The sequence below is a fragment of the Bactrocera oleae genome, chromosome 3 (genome assembly GCF_042242935.1).
Source record: "Bactrocera oleae isolate idBacOlea1 chromosome 3, idBacOlea1, whole genome shotgun sequence".
Classification (NCBI taxonomy): domain Eukaryota; kingdom Metazoa; phylum Arthropoda; class Insecta; order Diptera; family Tephritidae; genus Bactrocera; species Bactrocera oleae.
This window is the reverse complement of record NC_091537.1, coordinates 82,997,663-83,015,390: the sequence shown is the minus strand read 5'-3', so window position 1 is coordinate 83,015,390 and position 17,728 is coordinate 82,997,663. Positions and strand designations below refer to the sequence as shown.

The window sequence follows — 17,728 nt, the reverse complement described above, 5'->3', positions numbered from 1 at the left end:
CAGTAGCTTCCTTATGTTCTGGAAACTCGCAAAAATCCGCCAAATAGTGCTTTTTAATAATAATTATGGCATTTTTCAAATACATTAGTAATTAGCTGAACTTTTGCTACCAGTAAGTATGTCTTTTGCATGCTATGCAACACGTACAGTTATAAACGCATTTTATTATTGTTTGTTTATTACGCGTGCTGTCCAATGATACCGCAAAACCGACAAACACAATCAGCTGTAGGTGACTTAATTACACAGAGTAGTGTCTAACAGAATACCAAAGATATTGTAACAGTGAATTATGCTATGAACATAACATATGTTATTTAATGTTTAATATTTAACAATAATAATTTGATATTGAAGCGTTATAAGCGCTTGTGAATAAAGTTCGATTTTTTTTCTCCTTACCGCAATACACCTTTCAAAAAAGTCACGAAAAAAACGCATTTTTTCTAACCTGCAAGTATTTGTAATAATAAACAGAGCCAAGAATGCTCATTAACACTTTTTATTAACATTCTCTGGTATAAGCATACAGTTTGCTGACGAGTTAACAGCGTTTTGCCAAAGAATAATGAAGATTAGCGGCACTGTTCTTTAAAACAGAGAATGTTAGTGAATATTCTTTGACATTTTCTGTAAACTGTTACTGTTACTCGTTACGCTGTTATGCTAACAGCCTGAACCGCTGTTCGCTGTAATTCATTGAGATTTTATCAACAATAAAAATAAATAAATAATTTAAAAAAAATTTAATAAATAATACTAAATTTAAAACTTCACACACCTTTTTTTCTTGTGTTATTTCACGCCTTACGCTAAATTCGTCTGAGTCATTACGGTAAACCATCGCACTATAATGAGACTTTGGACCAAAAATGTCAATATCATATCGATTTACATATCTACACACATACAGCATGTGTAGCTATGTAAATAACATACACATGCTATATGTGTCGCAAAATCTCAATCTACGTTAGCTTAAAATAAACAGTAAAAGTTATGGGATTCTGTTGACAACAATTTATACGCTAGCAACGGTGCGCTGAATGTGGCGTTTAGTTGCCATTTTACACTTGTATATTTGTTTGTACAATTGTATGTTCATTTATAAGCGTTTGTAACTGAAAGTCGACGCTTTTTTGAGACCTCAGTTAAAGCGCAAAGTCCAAATTGGTCCGCGAAGCCCAGCCATTTAATCAATAGATGATTTGTGTCGTCATCCAAAGCTTAAAAGGCTTGGTTTTACAAATTTACTGCAAACATATACATATATATATTTATATACACATACATATTTATCTAAAATCAGCCATAGCGACAAATATACAAACGAAAAGTTAATGCGCTGTGAAGTGTGCGGCAAATTTTTAAGATTTTTGAATGATTTTATTTTGTACTTCTTTTGCGCATGCACTTCAATGCTTACATACTCATATATAGGTATGTATGTATGTATATATGTACTATATATATAACCGTAATTCATTTCATATGTTGAGTTAGTGAAATCGCTTCGAGAAGTTTCACTGGAAGTTGTTTCTTGACAAGAATCCCTTGTGCCGGTGTTTGCCGTGCAATTTCAATGCCTTCGCTTTTGAATAGTTTCGGAAACACACACATACATACATACAACCATGTGAAGCACTTCTATTTGCTATATAAATGCAGCAGCCACCAAATTCGTCTACCAATAACCATAATTCGTCATTGATAGTTGCTGTCGACCATTTAATTGATATGGTAAATAAATAAGTTTAGTATCTTGATTTCGAATACGAGTTTTGGGCGCAAGTTTTTTCATTTTTGAGTGCGTTTTGTGTGTGTGAACAATGGTGTTTAAGAAAATACTAGCAACTTTGAAGGCTGTGACAGATTTGAACCATTATGTATATAAAGCTAAAGCATTCAATATAGAAGTTCTTTTTATTTCTCGAAGTATTTTAGCGTACAATGTGCGGAAGAAATCGTGAAAATTATATGAAACTAAAACCGATTATAAAAAAAGAAAACCGAAGCTAGAGAACACTTCACAAATACAAAAGGTTCCTAAGAAGCACTTGATTCCGATCTGAACAATTTCTTCGGATATTGCATTATTGCCGAAGAAAATAATCCATGCCAAATTGTGTGCAGAAATTTCGTCAAAAGAAAAAGTTTTCCATGCAAGCACTTCATTCCGAATGTTCAGTTTGTATAGCAGCTATATGCTATAGTGCTCCGATATTGGCGTTTCAGACAAATAAGCAGCTCCTTCCGGAGAAAAGGACCTGTTCAAAATTTAAGATCGATATCTCACTAAATCGACTCAGCTCGTCATGCTGATCATATATATAAATATATTTTATAGGGTCTCTGACGTTTTCTTCTGCGTGTTACAAACTTCGTGGAAAAGTTAATATTCCCTATTCAGGGTATACAAATGATCATAAAATGTGTTGTGAAAGAGGTGTCTTACAGTCCAAGAGATATTCCAATCTCCGAAGACAAAATGTGTATAAATATAAATTGTGTGTATTGAACATTCTAAATTTCATTAATTGATTCTTAGAATTGTATCACTTTTCAAATATTGTTGTGGGTATTAGTGCATTAGAGATATCGTGTTATTAATGAGAAATCGGCGGTGCTATTTCTTAAGAAAACATGTGTATTTTTTGTGAATAGATAACTAACTTTATTACACATGAGTTTGCAGCGAGAAATTCCCGGACATTTCCACTTACGCACTGAATAAATTATTAAAGTTAAACCGGTTTATGTGGGCTCTAGCTTAGTCTTACTCTTTAAGAAGCAAATAACTGCTCTATAAACAAAAGTTTACAAGTTTTGGGAAGCTCCGTTATTAGTCAATCGGCTTTTTACATATTTAATAAAATCTCTAAACAAAATCTGCTTGGCTTGGCAAATTACATAATCATTACGAAATTTAACATAAATTAGTCAGAAGCAATTAAAATAAAAAGCTTAGAAAATAGAAAAAAAAGCAACAGTAAATTTTTTTTTTGTTTTTAAGATTAGGCTATGACATTTGAGCGCCAATTTGTATACAAGTATATGTTGTGAAATTTCTTAAATTAAAATTCTTTGCCGTCATCTCTCAAATCATATTTTTCTTAAAGAAAAAAAATATATTGTAAAAAAAACTAAAGGCAGTTATAATAAAATTCGTGGCTGTTAAGATACAAGCTAACATAATATTAATTAAGGCGGAACGCATTTATTGATTACTTTATCTTTCTTTTCTTACAATCTTTTTCTAAACGTATTTGTATTAAAATATTTTTTTTTTTTATGTTTATTCCTATTTCTGTATATGATTGGTTTTAACAGGTATTTTTTATTCGCAACTTTAATACAAATGTAAGCATTACTCAGCTAAATTTTTGAAACATACCCGTTTTTTACTTTGCAACTGGTTATTAATTGATTTGCCTCTTTTCGGCCTGCGTATTGCAATTTTTATTTGTTTCAGTCGCTAATCATATTTTAGAATTTTTCGAAACAGAACAGGAATTTTCTTGCATAATATTTTGCTTTCATTTGCAGACTTGATTAATTTTATAGGAACCAAAGAATTTTATGTATTAGAGTTAATTTTTTAAAATTCAAATTAAGTCATATAATATTTTAGATTTAATTGAAATAGACCAGTAATTTTTCAGTAGAATTTTTTTCTTTTGTTTTTTATACCATTAATTTCAAATTGCAAATTGATTTCAAATTGCATATGTATTGGCATGGACGTAAAATACAATTTAGATAAGTATGTTATATAGATATTTTCAAAGCCTAGAATTGGCCTTCGTTACTTAAGTTCAATTTCGAATTGACTGCACTAATAATTTCACAATTATATCAAAAAAACCAGAATTCGTTTGCCAGTTACAATATAAAAGTAGAATCAGACATTTCACAACTATTTTTGGTATTGTAATAATCGAAAACGGTCAAGATTTCTTTTCAAAATACTTGAAACTATAATTTGGTGAGGTTAAAGTTTACTAAGCTTATGTATCATTGGCTGAATAAATACTAATAAATCAGCTGTCGATTGTCAGAAATCAGCTGTTGGTAATGTACTCCATCTATAAATAATATTATATGCAATTTATTTGACGAAATTTCGAACATGAAGAATTCAATACCCTTAAAAATATTTTTTGTAACAGAATTTGACTTTTTAACTTGATTTTTCAACATTCATACAGTTTTTACCCAAGTCAGATGAAGAAATATAAAATATTGGCATTATCCTTCATGAATATGCTTTTAGAAGTATTGGCATCGATCAAAAATCGTGTAAGATGTATTTTTATAAAAATCATAACGATTTTAAAACAGTTATTGTGTTTTAGAATATTATATGTTTTAGAGTTGTTTTTTTTTTTTAATTTACAAAATGCAAGATTATGCGTCTTTTTCAGTACACTCGTATGCCATTCATTTAAGGCGTATACAAAAATAATTTTCTTTCGCTCAAATATGTCGAACATTGATTCTGAATAGTGACTTGGCGGATAGTTCTTCTTCGTTACTTTTATATGTAGAAAAACTCGACTGAAAGTCATCGTATTTAGGTAGCAGTTTATGGTGAACATGCTCTTGCTAGAGAAACGTGCCAAATTGAAGCGAGCGATTGCTGAAAAAATCCCGACTAGACACGCGGCCGTAATTTTCCATTATGACAACGCTCGACAAGACTGGTTAAAAGCTATTTGGAAGTTAAGCGGTTGGGAAGTTTTGTCTCAACCGCCGTACAGCATGACGAGCTGCGTTGATTTAGACATATCCGTCTCTCTGTCTAATAAGAATTAGTCGCTTTAGAGCTTGACATCATAGTACTAACGGTTGATTGAAGTTTTGAGATATATTTACGAGTATGGTATGTGTAAAAGAACTTTGAGGAATAATATCACGTGCAGTGGAACAATCAAGAAGGATAAAGAGGTTTGGCTCAGCCTTTATTCAACACACCATGGTTGCATCTAACGTAAGATTTGTATGATTTTGTATTTAGCTGAGTCTAAGCTGCCAAGTATTTTAATAATTATATTTAATAGAAACCTTACGAAAATTACAAAGGAAACCTTGTAAAGAAAAATTCCATGTTTAAATTTAATTATTCTATTATTTTTATTTAATATTTATTAATCGTTTCAGAAAATGAAACTATATAGCATGCAACTGGCTTGGTTTATATAAAAGTAAATACTTTTTTTGGTCTCCATTACAAATTACGCAAACAGCAATCAATTCATAACTTTTCTACACCGTTAAAAGGTTTAGTATGAGCAAATATTTACAAATTACCCATATTAACGCTTTTTCACGATACATATTCATAAAGGTATATTATGCATACGTAGTTAAAAGGTATTACCTCATGTACAAATCAATCAGTAATTAAAAATAATCAAATCGATAATTGTGAAAGTAATTGTAAATGAAATCTATCGCGTTTGCTTCCGACAACCGAAAGACAGCTCAAAAGATTGCTCAGCGGCATTTGCTACACTTTTTTTAAATTAGAATATAATTTTTTTTCTATAATTTTCTATGTGCATATGTAAACCCAGAACAGTTCTGGAATTTTTGTAATGAAGTATTGCTGCATTTAGCCAGTATTAGGTGCAAATTCAATTACGGTGAGTGGTTAATAATTGCCCTAAGGTAATTATTTAATAGTTAATTTCATATTAATTACAGTGTTTAAAAAAAGTACTCCTACATATATGCATATGTATAGGTATATGTATATATGTACAATTGAAGAGCGTGTGTGAATGGAAAAGGATGGGAGGCGGCGTAAAGTTTCACAAATGTAACCATAAAAGTTTTTATGAGCAATGTAATTTTTTTTTTTTAATTTTTAAATTATAAGTTAGAGTGTGAGCTTTGATGTGCGAGAATTATAATCGATTTCAGCGAAAACATTAAAACAAATATGTTGACCGAAGTCCAGTGGTAATTAATGACGCTTAAACGCATGCGCGCTCTATTTGGGGGAGGTATACCATGAAATTATATTTTATTAAGGAAGAAACAGTGTATTTTGAGTTAAAATATCTATTTCTCTATATTCTTATCATTTATTATTATCATTATAATTTATTATTTTTTTGCGTTATGGGTTATAATATGATATATAAACCCTTTGGATATCGGAAGAACATTGTGTATACTCGTGCCATGTGAATACCGATTTTAGGTTAGGATAGGTTATATGGCTGCAAACCAAGAGAGAAAGGCACTTCGTCGAATTATGATTAGTTTTAAGAGAAGCCAGAAAAAGAACCCAAATAATTTGGTTTTAAGTGTCGAAAAAGCGCCTTGTACCCATTACAAATCTACGGAGGGCTTTAATTACTATTTCCGCTCGGCGGAATATATATTATATAAAGGCCAATAAAGGGCAATTAATAAGAAAATGTTGAGATTTTTCTACTCCGACTTTCTCTAAACAGCTTCAGCAACAAGCATACAGTAATATTTTTAACTCTACCACATGTAGACCTGTAACATAATGTCTAGCTATAACCACTATGACCTGTTAGCCAAATATGTCTTATGCAGATGTAACCCGATGCCGTTAATAGTGAGGTTAAGCGTTCCCCTTAACTATTCTCAAACTAAGCTCTTAAAGTTTTCCATATCATCGCCTATAAATATATTCATAAACGCACGTCCTTTAAAATTAAATTCAAAATGTAAGGTTAGGAAATGTTGGGAACATAGTAATATCAATAGGAGATGGCAAATGGAAAGTCAAGCAGTTAATTAAATATAATATTGGATATAACGCATAAAATAATGAAAAAAATTGGCTACCTAGGTGGACGTAACCATGTATATCTGTAGTGTATATCTAAAATAACTGCCGTGAAAGCCGACCTCGACAGACAATTTAAAATGTTTGACGCTGGTTCTGACATATAACAGTTTTAAGTTCGGGTCGGAGTTGACTTTAAATTAGTAAAATTCTAGATTTGTCTGAAGACATTAAGAAGAATACCACAACACTGAGAAGAAGATTAACAAATGGTACTTGAGCTGGTCTGAAACTGAGTTTTTCCATATCCGATAGAAAAATCTCTTGGTTGTTGAATAACTTAATGTTCTAGCTTACACGCAAAAAGCAAAGAAACCCGAAATAGTCATGACTGCGCATTCCTCGGTTCACTTTATTTAATTTGCTAATTTTTTAATGGATTTGCATACAAAAGAAGACCCTATTTAGTTTAGAGCATGCTATCTTCATGAATAAAAAATGTCTATCTTAACGATTAGTTCTAAATTTTTTCGATACATACATATTTACATACTTAGGTATTAAAAGTTATGCAAATTTTAATACCTAAGTATATATTTGGGTAAGTGATTGCGTACTTTTCGAAGTAAACATTGGGCATGAGTTCATGCGGGTCACTAGATTTTCGGGACATGTGCAAAACACAAAACAACAAACACCAAAAAATGCGCTAGCAAATCAACTTAACTTTCAAATAGTAAATATTATTAACAAATAGAAATTTAATTCAACGCATGTACGAAATACAAGGGTACATCAATGTGTAAACGCATTTGGAACAAAAGTCGTACTAAAGCAATAAAAACTTTGAAGTTATATAGTTTTGTTACACTTGAAAAATATATTATTTAGTTAGTTTTAAACTTATGCCTTTATTGAAATGAAAACTGGAACAGAGAGTAAAAAGACAACCAACACTCTTCAAGCAAGTTAAACTTAACATAATGCCAGTGATTTTGTTAGGATAACAGTGATTTTTTTAGGCCATTCATCACCTCATCCAAGTCAAGCGCATAATAGAAGCCGAGAAGTGCGCTTGGGTTCATGGAGGTACCGTGCGCCCTTCACGCAATTGCTTGAAAGCTTAAATCCTACCAGAGAGAGCTTCGTTTGGCGACACTGAGTTATTTTTCTCCTTTTATCTTATGAAGCTGTTTTAAACAAAGCAAATATTGGCTCTGGTACTATTGGCTTAGTGTTCACAACTTTACTAGCTTGGTACATGAACAACCGCTTGACGATAAGTTGCGGACTTCATTTAATTGACTTATTTTGAACATTATACGCTGTCTTCCGAAGCCAACCTCGTTTTGACATTGTGCAATATTCAGCGTCATATATGTTATGTACATCAAACTGAATTGTCTTGCCTTCCTACGCCGCCACTTACTTTATGTCCCATATCAATGTTGAATATTCATGGACTAACAGTGTACTTGGACTAAGGAATCTAAAGGTCGTACTTAAGTATGTCATATATAATATATATACTGATTTCTACATTTGTATGTCAGTATGTATGTAAGAAAAAAATAAGGGTTTTCATTCCGTATATTTACTTCTTATCAGTACCGTATATACTTGAATATTCTTCCTATAATCTGCGCCTATAAAAAATTAATAACATCCAATCGCATCGAACGTATTTTGTTGTTCTTTAACGGCTATCTATGCTACGCCAAGCTGCAGGGTATTTTCTTTATTTTAATGCGTGCCGTTTCCAAGTATTTAAATGTCCTTGTAACACTTTTTGTAGAACTGATTTCGTGGCGTATGCGGCTTATGAAAACAAATCGTTTGTTTACATGCATAAATTTGTTTTCTTTTTAATAGAGTCAACAAAACAAAAAACAAAAAACCAAAAACTTCCTTTCCTTGTCTCCTTGTCAAGTTCATGTGATGATAGTGTGTTAAGGTTGTCAATAGTTATCCACCGTACAGTGTTGCAAAAAAGTGTGCATACAATGTAGGTTTGAAATATATTTTTCTTTTGGTTGGCTTTGTTTTTGAACTGCACAACTTTTGGAGTATAACTGTACCATAAATATTTTTAAAAGTTATGTAATATAATGAGGTTATGAAAAAACTACGAAAAGCTGTAAGAACAGTCAAGCGATAAAAAATTAAATATATAAAATTAATTGAGTGATAAATTTTGTGTTGCATTTCACTTCACTGCTTTACCTACTTATCGCTGCATTATAGTCTTAGCCTAATGTATATAAATATATTTTTTTATTCGATTTCGCTTCACTGATCTACCTACATGTCTCTGCGCTATTGCACTATGGTCCTAGCCTAATGAAAGAAAACTTATTATTTCTCTGCATAAAACCATTTTTTTGTTTTGACATACTATAAATTATCTCATTTAATTTTCCTTGGACTGGTGAACGTTAAATGAAGGCCAAAATAGTATGGAAAAGTTTTTTTCTTATGGGTTGATGGTAATCTCCTTTCACGTATGAATATATAATTTAGCGAGATATGACAATTTTGAACTTTGAAATAGAATTACTGCTACGAAATCATTGAAACTGTTTCAAAAGTGCTTTGAGAAGTCTACTCGTAGACAACTTGCCAAGTCCATATACGATATCGATAATAATATCGGAAATGTGAAGAATATTATGCTCAAAAACCGTCTTGTCAGCATTAGAGATATAGCAGAGGCTCGCTTAAAGCTTATTTATTATGTATTATATATATAAAGCTTATATATATATATATATATATTAACTGCCTGTGATCTTTCCCCATACAAGAATTTTAAATATTACTGCCGGAGATCAAAAAAAGCCGTGGCACGAAATTTGCCGAAAGACTAATATTTAGTTTTATTTTACTCACTATTTCGAAGGTGGTAATTATATATTTTCCTTTAACAGTTGGAAGCAACATTTTTCAGATTATATATATATACATTTAAGGCAACAGTACAATTTCAGAAAAAATTGTTCAGATCAGACCAATATATCGTATAGCTGTCATAAAACTGATTGGTCAAAATGAGGACCTTGTATGAAAAACTTTTTATTTGACAAGATGTATTTACGAAATTTTTGGCACATATTATTCTCCAAGGCAACAGTACAATCTCCGAAGAAATTGTTTAGGTCGGACTACTATAGCATATCGGTGCCATACAAACTATTCGGTCAAAGTGAAGATCTTGTATGGACAACAACAGAAGTAATATTTTTTCCTTATTACATTATTTAAAACACGAAAAATATTTTTCCAGATAGCCGAGCGAAAAATAGATTAAAAAGTTTCATAAAATAAATTTCTGTAAAAACTCCTTTTCGATTCACTGTTCACGTGTATGTACAAACATACAAACATAAGTAAGTATTTAGAAATTTCGTAGGAGTAACAACGGGAAGTAAAAATCATATGTTGAAACATGTGAGAATTACAAAAACATTACAAAAATATAAACTAAACTGATAACTGTGAAATTGTGGCCACGTGAGTTTCTGACAAGTAAGTTAATAATTCGGCTATTAATAATTTTCATCTGATTAGCTGTGTTCATTAGCTGTCAAAAGGCCAGTGTTGTTGAACTAATTAAATGTAATTGTCTAAATACATTCAAAATAATATAAAATTGCTTGGTATATAATAATAAAAAAATTATTTCGATTTTTACTTTATTATGACATTTTTTTTTATATTTTTTAAACAATAAATATTGCACTTTTATATTACCGTTATGGCTATGTATGCAAATCGTTGATTTATAGTGTTAAAAGGAATGAAATTAAACTGATTTGCACTGTGCACTTATATGAAGTCCAAGTGTCGCTGCACCCAGTTGTGGTATCATAACGGGCATCATAAACAATTATTAACAAAAAACAATAATAAAAACTAGTTTGTTGACTTAGAAAATACGAAATGTAATGCAAACTACACATTTAGACAACTTTGTAATTAGAGGACTTTTGAAAGTTCCTGGTGATTACGTGAGATATTTCGCTTACGCTGCGTTTTGTACGCATAACGTAAGTAAAATATTACATGTATTAATAATATATAATTCTTAGTATTTTATATATAAAATAGTTTATTTAGTCTATTGTAAAGTGCTTTTAGTTCGATAAATTTAAGAAGGACTTTTGTAGTTGCTTTAAATTACAACTAAAACATAGTGATTCGATAAGCAAAGTGTCATAAGCAAGTTTTGATCATATATAGCTCAGTTGCAAACTTCAAATTGCCTTTTATTCATTTTATATCTTCCTTAATTCTCATCTTTGATTTTAATATTACTTTTCTCATCATCCGACAAGCGCCTCAAAATATACAACAGATTGCTGCTGTTCATCTCAAATTTTACTCGGATTAGTCTATTTAAACTACGCGGGCAAACCGAATCGATAAAAGTTTTTTTTTTCTAGATTGGTAAAGCCTTCAACTATCTGTGTTTTGGGTAGTCTACTTTATCACCAACACAAATATTTGATATTACATCGAAAAATGTAATGAGAAAGCGCTTACAAATAATTGTGTTGGCAGCAGAGAAATATCAAAGGAACTCAACAGCTTTTATGGATCAACTCAACGATTTTGGTTAAAGTTTTGGGTATGAAGAGTATCGATGCTTATCTGAATCTTTTGCAAATCCGACGTCGAGTAGTGGTTGCAAAAGAGATGTTTGACAACGTAGCTGAGGACTTTCCATGCATCAAACGCATCATTACTGATGCCAAGACGTGCGCTTATGAATATGACGTCCAAGCTGTCCAACAATCTAGCGAATGGCGCTAAAAAAGACAGCCAAGACCGAAAAAATGAAGGCCATTCTAGCTCAAGCCTATGGCAAGTGTATGGAAAATTGGATTAAGTGTTGACATACTTTCGGAAGGCGATAATAAAGTTTTGTCCTTGCCAAATTTTATCAGTTGGTGTATTATTATGTTTCAATAGATTTTTTGCAAAACGTTTCCAAGTTCAATCTATTAAATATTGTGTTAAAAATCAAGCATACTCCCTTTTAATGGATGTTACTTTTGTATGTATATATATATATGTAGCTTTCATTACTCTCCTTCCAGGTTTTAAACAATCCTTGAACAGCTGTTGATTCTGATAAAATATCAGAAATCTGATATTCGGTCTGACATGATTTGTTTGGGGTACCATATTTTACAATTTTAGAAATTTTCGTGTCTAACAAGTGAAATTGAAATTGAAAATTAAAAAAGTTGATTATATTTTTACAGCTACAAAATAAATAGATGCCACTCTTTGAAAATTTTAATTCGAAAAAATTCCATAATTTTTACAAGAAGAATTAAAACTATAGATTTTCAAGGCTTAAAATTAAAATATTTTTGGTAAGAGTTGCCACCCGTTTTAATGTTATTGCAAATATAAAATTAAATATTATAGTAGGAGTATAAAACAAAGGATGTGGAAGGCTTAGAGTAAAAATAGTTTTATAAGTGTTGCCACCTGTTTTAATCGAATTGATAAAATAAATTAAATTCAACAATCTGAATAACAAATTAAACAGTTTTAAGAAAGATTTTGAACAAAGATAGTTATTAATGGTTGGCAGCTGTTAGAAATTTTCAATTGAAAAAAATTAAGAAAACACATTTAATGGCTTTTCAAATGTTTGTTGAGACTAGGTTTAATTATCTTTTGCACTATCATCGTTTTGAATATTTTATACCTAAACATATTAATTTTTAACATTTCTGTGGAATTCATTTGTATGCATTCTGAATAATTTATACGCACAATTGATCGCACGAGCTTCATAAAATCTTTATTTATACATAGGTATGTATGTAAAAAAATGAATTTGGCTGTCTGCATATATGTACGAGTATGCCTTAAAATAGCAATTATTACATCATTTCTAGACAGATGGCATTTGGCTTAATTTTTTATACACTGACCAGCTGTCTGTATATACGGGAACCAGTCTCTCAGTTTTTGAGATATCGATCTGAAATTTTGTACACGATCTTTTGTCGTCAAATAGCAGCTCATTTATCGGAAGCGATATCCGATATCGGACTACTATAGCATGTAACTGCCGTACAAACTGATCGATCAAATTCAAGTAATTGTAAGGGAAACTTTTTTTTTTACAAGACAACCACAGGAAATCTGGCATAGACTATAGTCAAGTTCTTCTATGAAAAAATTTTTATTTGACAAAATAAAAAAATTTGGCTCAGATTATTGTGCTAGCCAGCACAACATTATCTGTACACACTCGTATGATTATGATCGAACCACTATAGCGTATAGCTGACATACAAATGGACCGGTAAAAATCAAAATAAAGATATTTTTATACCGTTTTATGCTATAAGAAGTGCATCATTGAACCCGAAGTTTTTTCTCGTTTGTTTTTTTAAATTGTGAAAATTTAATTTCTTTCCTTTCCGTGTAATATTACGTTTGGTATAATACAGCCACGTGTTGCAAAACAAATAATTAAAAATAGAATTAAAATGATCATTTAGCAGTGAAATGAAATCAGTCCTCAACAACAATTATCATATTATCACATATGACAATGGAGCATACGAATGCGAGCCAGCAAGGCCTGGACTGTGCGTACATACAAGCAATTAACCACCATAGACTGGTTTGTTTTGATTTTTTTCTCGTATGAATATATTTATTGCCAACATATATAAATACATATATACAATTTAAATATGCTATAAATTCTATTATTAAAAATTTATTGAAAGAAGTCGAGCAGATTAGCTAAACACCCCAAATCGGGCTAATCAGTCAGCGCAATGTAAATTGTTTCATTAACTAAGTGATCATTAAATCTACTTATACATATACAGTTATAAATATATATATTTGTGCTACTCATTTTATTTTTGGTTATCTCTGTGTAGAAGGTTTTTTTAGCATAAGCCCATACATAACGCCACTTAGTAGTACTTAATTTATGTACTGTTATGTTTAACAGCAGCTTGGACTCATTGTTTAATCACGTACGCCACAGCAATTAAATCATTTGGATTTTATTCGAAAGTTCTTTCTTTATTCATACATATGTATGTCGGCCAGTTTATATGGTAATCGGTCTGTTTGTATGGCAGCTTTATTCTATAGTGGTCCGATCTGAACAATATGTTCGAAGATGGTAGCGCTGTTTTGGATAATAATCCAAAGTCAAATTTCGTGAAGATAATTTTAAAACAAAAAAAAACACAAAATTTCATGCAAGAACTTGATTTTGATCGATCAGTTTCTATGTGAGCTACATTCTATATTGGTCTGATATCGACGGTTCCAAGAAATGAGCAGCTTCTTGTATAGAAAAGGTGTTCAAAATTTCAGATTGATGCCTCAAAAACTGAGAGACTATTTCATGTACATACAGCTAGACAAACGGACATGGCTACATGAACTCAGATCGTCACGCTGAGCCTTTGCATATAAATATATACTTTATAAGTTCTATGATGCTTGCTTCTGTATGTTACAAACTTCGTGGCAAACTTAATACACTCTGTTCAGGGCATATGAATTGTGCCGTAGAACATGATTTTTTTGTCATTTAATTGAAATTATTAAATATAACACTACAAGCTGAAGATGTTTGAAAAATATGTAAAAGAAAATATTTTTTTTTGTAGAGTTGCCAACTTATTTATTCATTAATATTAATAAACTGAAAAAATGATTAGATCTTAGATACCAAACCAAAAGAGGTTTAAGAAGGAAGAATATTTTTCAGTAGAGATGCTCACATTTTTTTATTCAAGTAAATTGTGAATATTAATAATAATAAACAAAAATATAAATTTGGTATAAAATGTAAGTATAAATCGGAAATACTTTTGATCAGCGTTGCCACATGTTTGAAAACTTTCACAGTATAAAAATATTTAAATGATATACATATATTACAATTTGTGGATCGGAGTAAATATTAAAAAAAAATTTTTTTTGAGAGGTATGTACAATATAAACATATAAATATATGTAGGTGTATCAAAAAGTATTTTCAAATGTTTCCAAAAACCGATTCAAATTTGATAAATGATTTTCTTTAATAGTTAAATTTTTTTCAGCAGTATATTTGTGACAAAGGACTTAAAAACTAAGTTCGTTTAAATAATTTTCCAAAATATGCAGTTTTCGCCACACTATTATAAAGTTGTAAACAATTTTAAGTTAATAATTAAAGAAAAAGTGTATAATAATTTTTCAAATAGAGACGCTTATTCAATATATTTCTAATTGAATTTCCGCCAAACAAATATTGGTTTAGTTTAATAAATTTATATTATATTATATTTTAATAAAGGAATTCTATTAAAGTTAAAGTTTAATATTTAAATTTATTTATTAAAAATTGTATTCAAATTAAATTAATTAATTCAATTTTTTCATTAGTCAAAAAAAAGATTTATTATATTTTTATTAAAATTACATATTGGAAAAAATGTCTTTAGTAGTTTTTAAATTAAAAACATTGTTGATAATTATTGTACATTTAAATAAAAAATTGTATAAATAAAATTAAAGCATTAAGTCATATTTTTATAAATAATTTTCTTTTTGATACTTTCAATTTTTTTTCAGTAAAATAGATTGTTGTTTTGAAGTACAAAACTGTAATAAAAATTAAAAAACTTTTATACTGTCCTTGATGCATAAAAAAATATTTAAACACATATTTTTGTTAAAAAGTAGTTTAAAAAATACAATATTAACAATAATTTTTTCTTTAACAAAACAATTTATTTTTGAGTTATGTTAGAAAAACAAAAAAAAATTTATCAGAATTTTATGACGTATGCACTTGCCTTTAAACAAATTTATTAGAATGATAATTTTTTAATGATTAATTAATTAAATAATTTAGTTTAATTTATTTCTTTGTTATAAAAATAATATATAATTTATAATTGCGATATTTCTCTTATAAAATTATTAAAAAATAATAATAAAATTAATTTTAATTATCTTTATAAAAAAACTGAAGATTTATGACATTGATGAAAACATGTTTTTAAATTTCAATATTTACTTACGTGAGAGAGTTATAAACATTGTGCAGCTTCAAATTTTCACTCTTTACCAAGCAATGAAGTTATGTATCTCTCAAGCAGCATAAATTATTGAAGTAAAACTTTGATCTTTAAATTTATTTTTAAGATTTATGAAATAAATGCAGTTAAAATATCCTTTGTGGAAGCATTTGTTAAACTTTTATGTGTTAAATTATGTCTTACTTCGTTTTTAAAGTTCAGTTTGCTGCTAAGATGTCCAATATGGCGTATTGTTGAAGTGGTGTTTGTTTTTTGATTTATTTTTTTAATATTTTTACACATAAGTTTTTTTTAATAAAGTTTTAGTTTTTATAAAAGTTTTATTGAATTTGTCTACTACTACACAACACTTATTTTTTTTTTTTATTATTTTTAAAACACTTTTATTTTATTTATATTATTATTTTAACAAAAAAACTGCGGTTTTTGTTAAATTTTTTATTTTGATAAAATATTAAATTTAAATTTTTTTTTATTAAATTTTAAATTTAAATTTTTTTTATTAAATTTTAAAATTTCTATTTTAAGTTATTTATATAGTATTTTTTATTTAAAAATTTTTTTATTACAATTATTTATTAAAATTATTTTCTTCTTTGATATTTTTTATTTTTAGAACTTCACTTTCGTTAAATTTGCTTATCAACTTGCGTTTGTTTAAGCAATACTCGAGAGTAGAACCAGCACTACGGATTGATTGCACACCATAGAATGCTTTCTGTCTGTCCATACACACAATTTTATACTGCTCAGAGGCCGTCGAAAGAAATGCACGAAGCACAAAAATATGCTCTGCCTCAATTCGATTTGGATTACAACTTTTTTTATTTTTATAAATTACTTTTTAAATATATATGTATATGCACATATATATAAATATACACTGTTTCAAAAAGCGGCGTAAATTGAAACGCGTGTGTGAGACGACCCGAACGCAATCAATTTTTGGTTGAAATCCCCGATCAGTAGATTGTATTGGTAAATACCGACAGACGCCTAGGCAAACAAATGGCAAAAAAAAAAATAATAATTTTAAAGTAGCAACGAATTTCGACGCCCCGAACATGCTGGAGAGTGTAGGTATGTATGTATGTATGCCCGTAAAGGGGCTATTAGTTCACCCTAGTGCCAAGCAGGTCTAACAAATATAATCGTACTTGTAATTCATGATTTCAAGTAAAAAAAAAATATAAATAATTATATACATGTATATATATATGTACGTACATACATATGTGCTAAATAAATAATTCATACATACATCACATCACTATAAATATGTCGCACTATGCATGTTAATAGATTACGGGGCCGGAAAGTTAAAACGAAAAAACGAAGAATAAAATAAAAACTCTTTATATAAGAAATTAATTAGTATAAATTCTTAATTCTTGCTTAACAGCTGATAAGCGGGTGTCTCAGTCGACGTATGCAAATCACTTCCTCTATATACAGAAACGTCAACAGTATTTTCAAGCACAGATAGCCACGTTTTTAATTTTTTTAGTGTGCGCACAGGTTAATAGAGGTGTTCAGAAGGGTTAAGAGAGAACGACTTTCAAAGGAAAAGACGCTTAGGACTCGGTGACGCTTATTAGCGAAAAGTATAGCGAATTGAAGTGAAAATGGTTAGACATATGTTTGTATGTATTTTTGTATATTATATGAATCATATGTAATGTTTGTATTTTGGTATGTAAGTTTGTATGTTAATGAGAGCATTGATGAGCATGTTTTAGAAGTGAGCTGCGAGAAATTTGCATAAAATATTGAGGAAGTGGTGGAATTGGAGGGATTAGAGAAAACGCACCGTGCAGTAATGTTCAAGTTCACTGCCTTTATTGCAATCTTGCGAAGAAAGTATAAATCA

General features: G+C 29.7%; 1 protein-coding gene across 2 annotated transcripts in view; it reads right to left on the bottom strand.

Annotated features, from left to right (window-relative positions):
* The window catches only part of LOC106627189 (scavenger receptor class B member 1), a 55,854-nt gene extending 39,624 nt beyond the window's left edge, over positions 1-16,230 (bottom strand). Inside the window, exon 1 of one of the 2 annotated variants that reach the window (XM_014247230.3) lies at positions 15,841-16,230. In XM_014247230.3, the coding sequence (XP_014102705.2) occupies positions 15,841-15,859 (19 nt within the window). In that variant the 5' untranslated portion in view covers positions 15,860-16,230. The remainder of the gene's footprint in view (positions 1-15,840) is intronic. The other variant, XM_036370561.2, reaches the window with a different exon arrangement.
* Between the last annotated feature and the right edge of the window lie 1,498 nt (positions 16,231-17,728).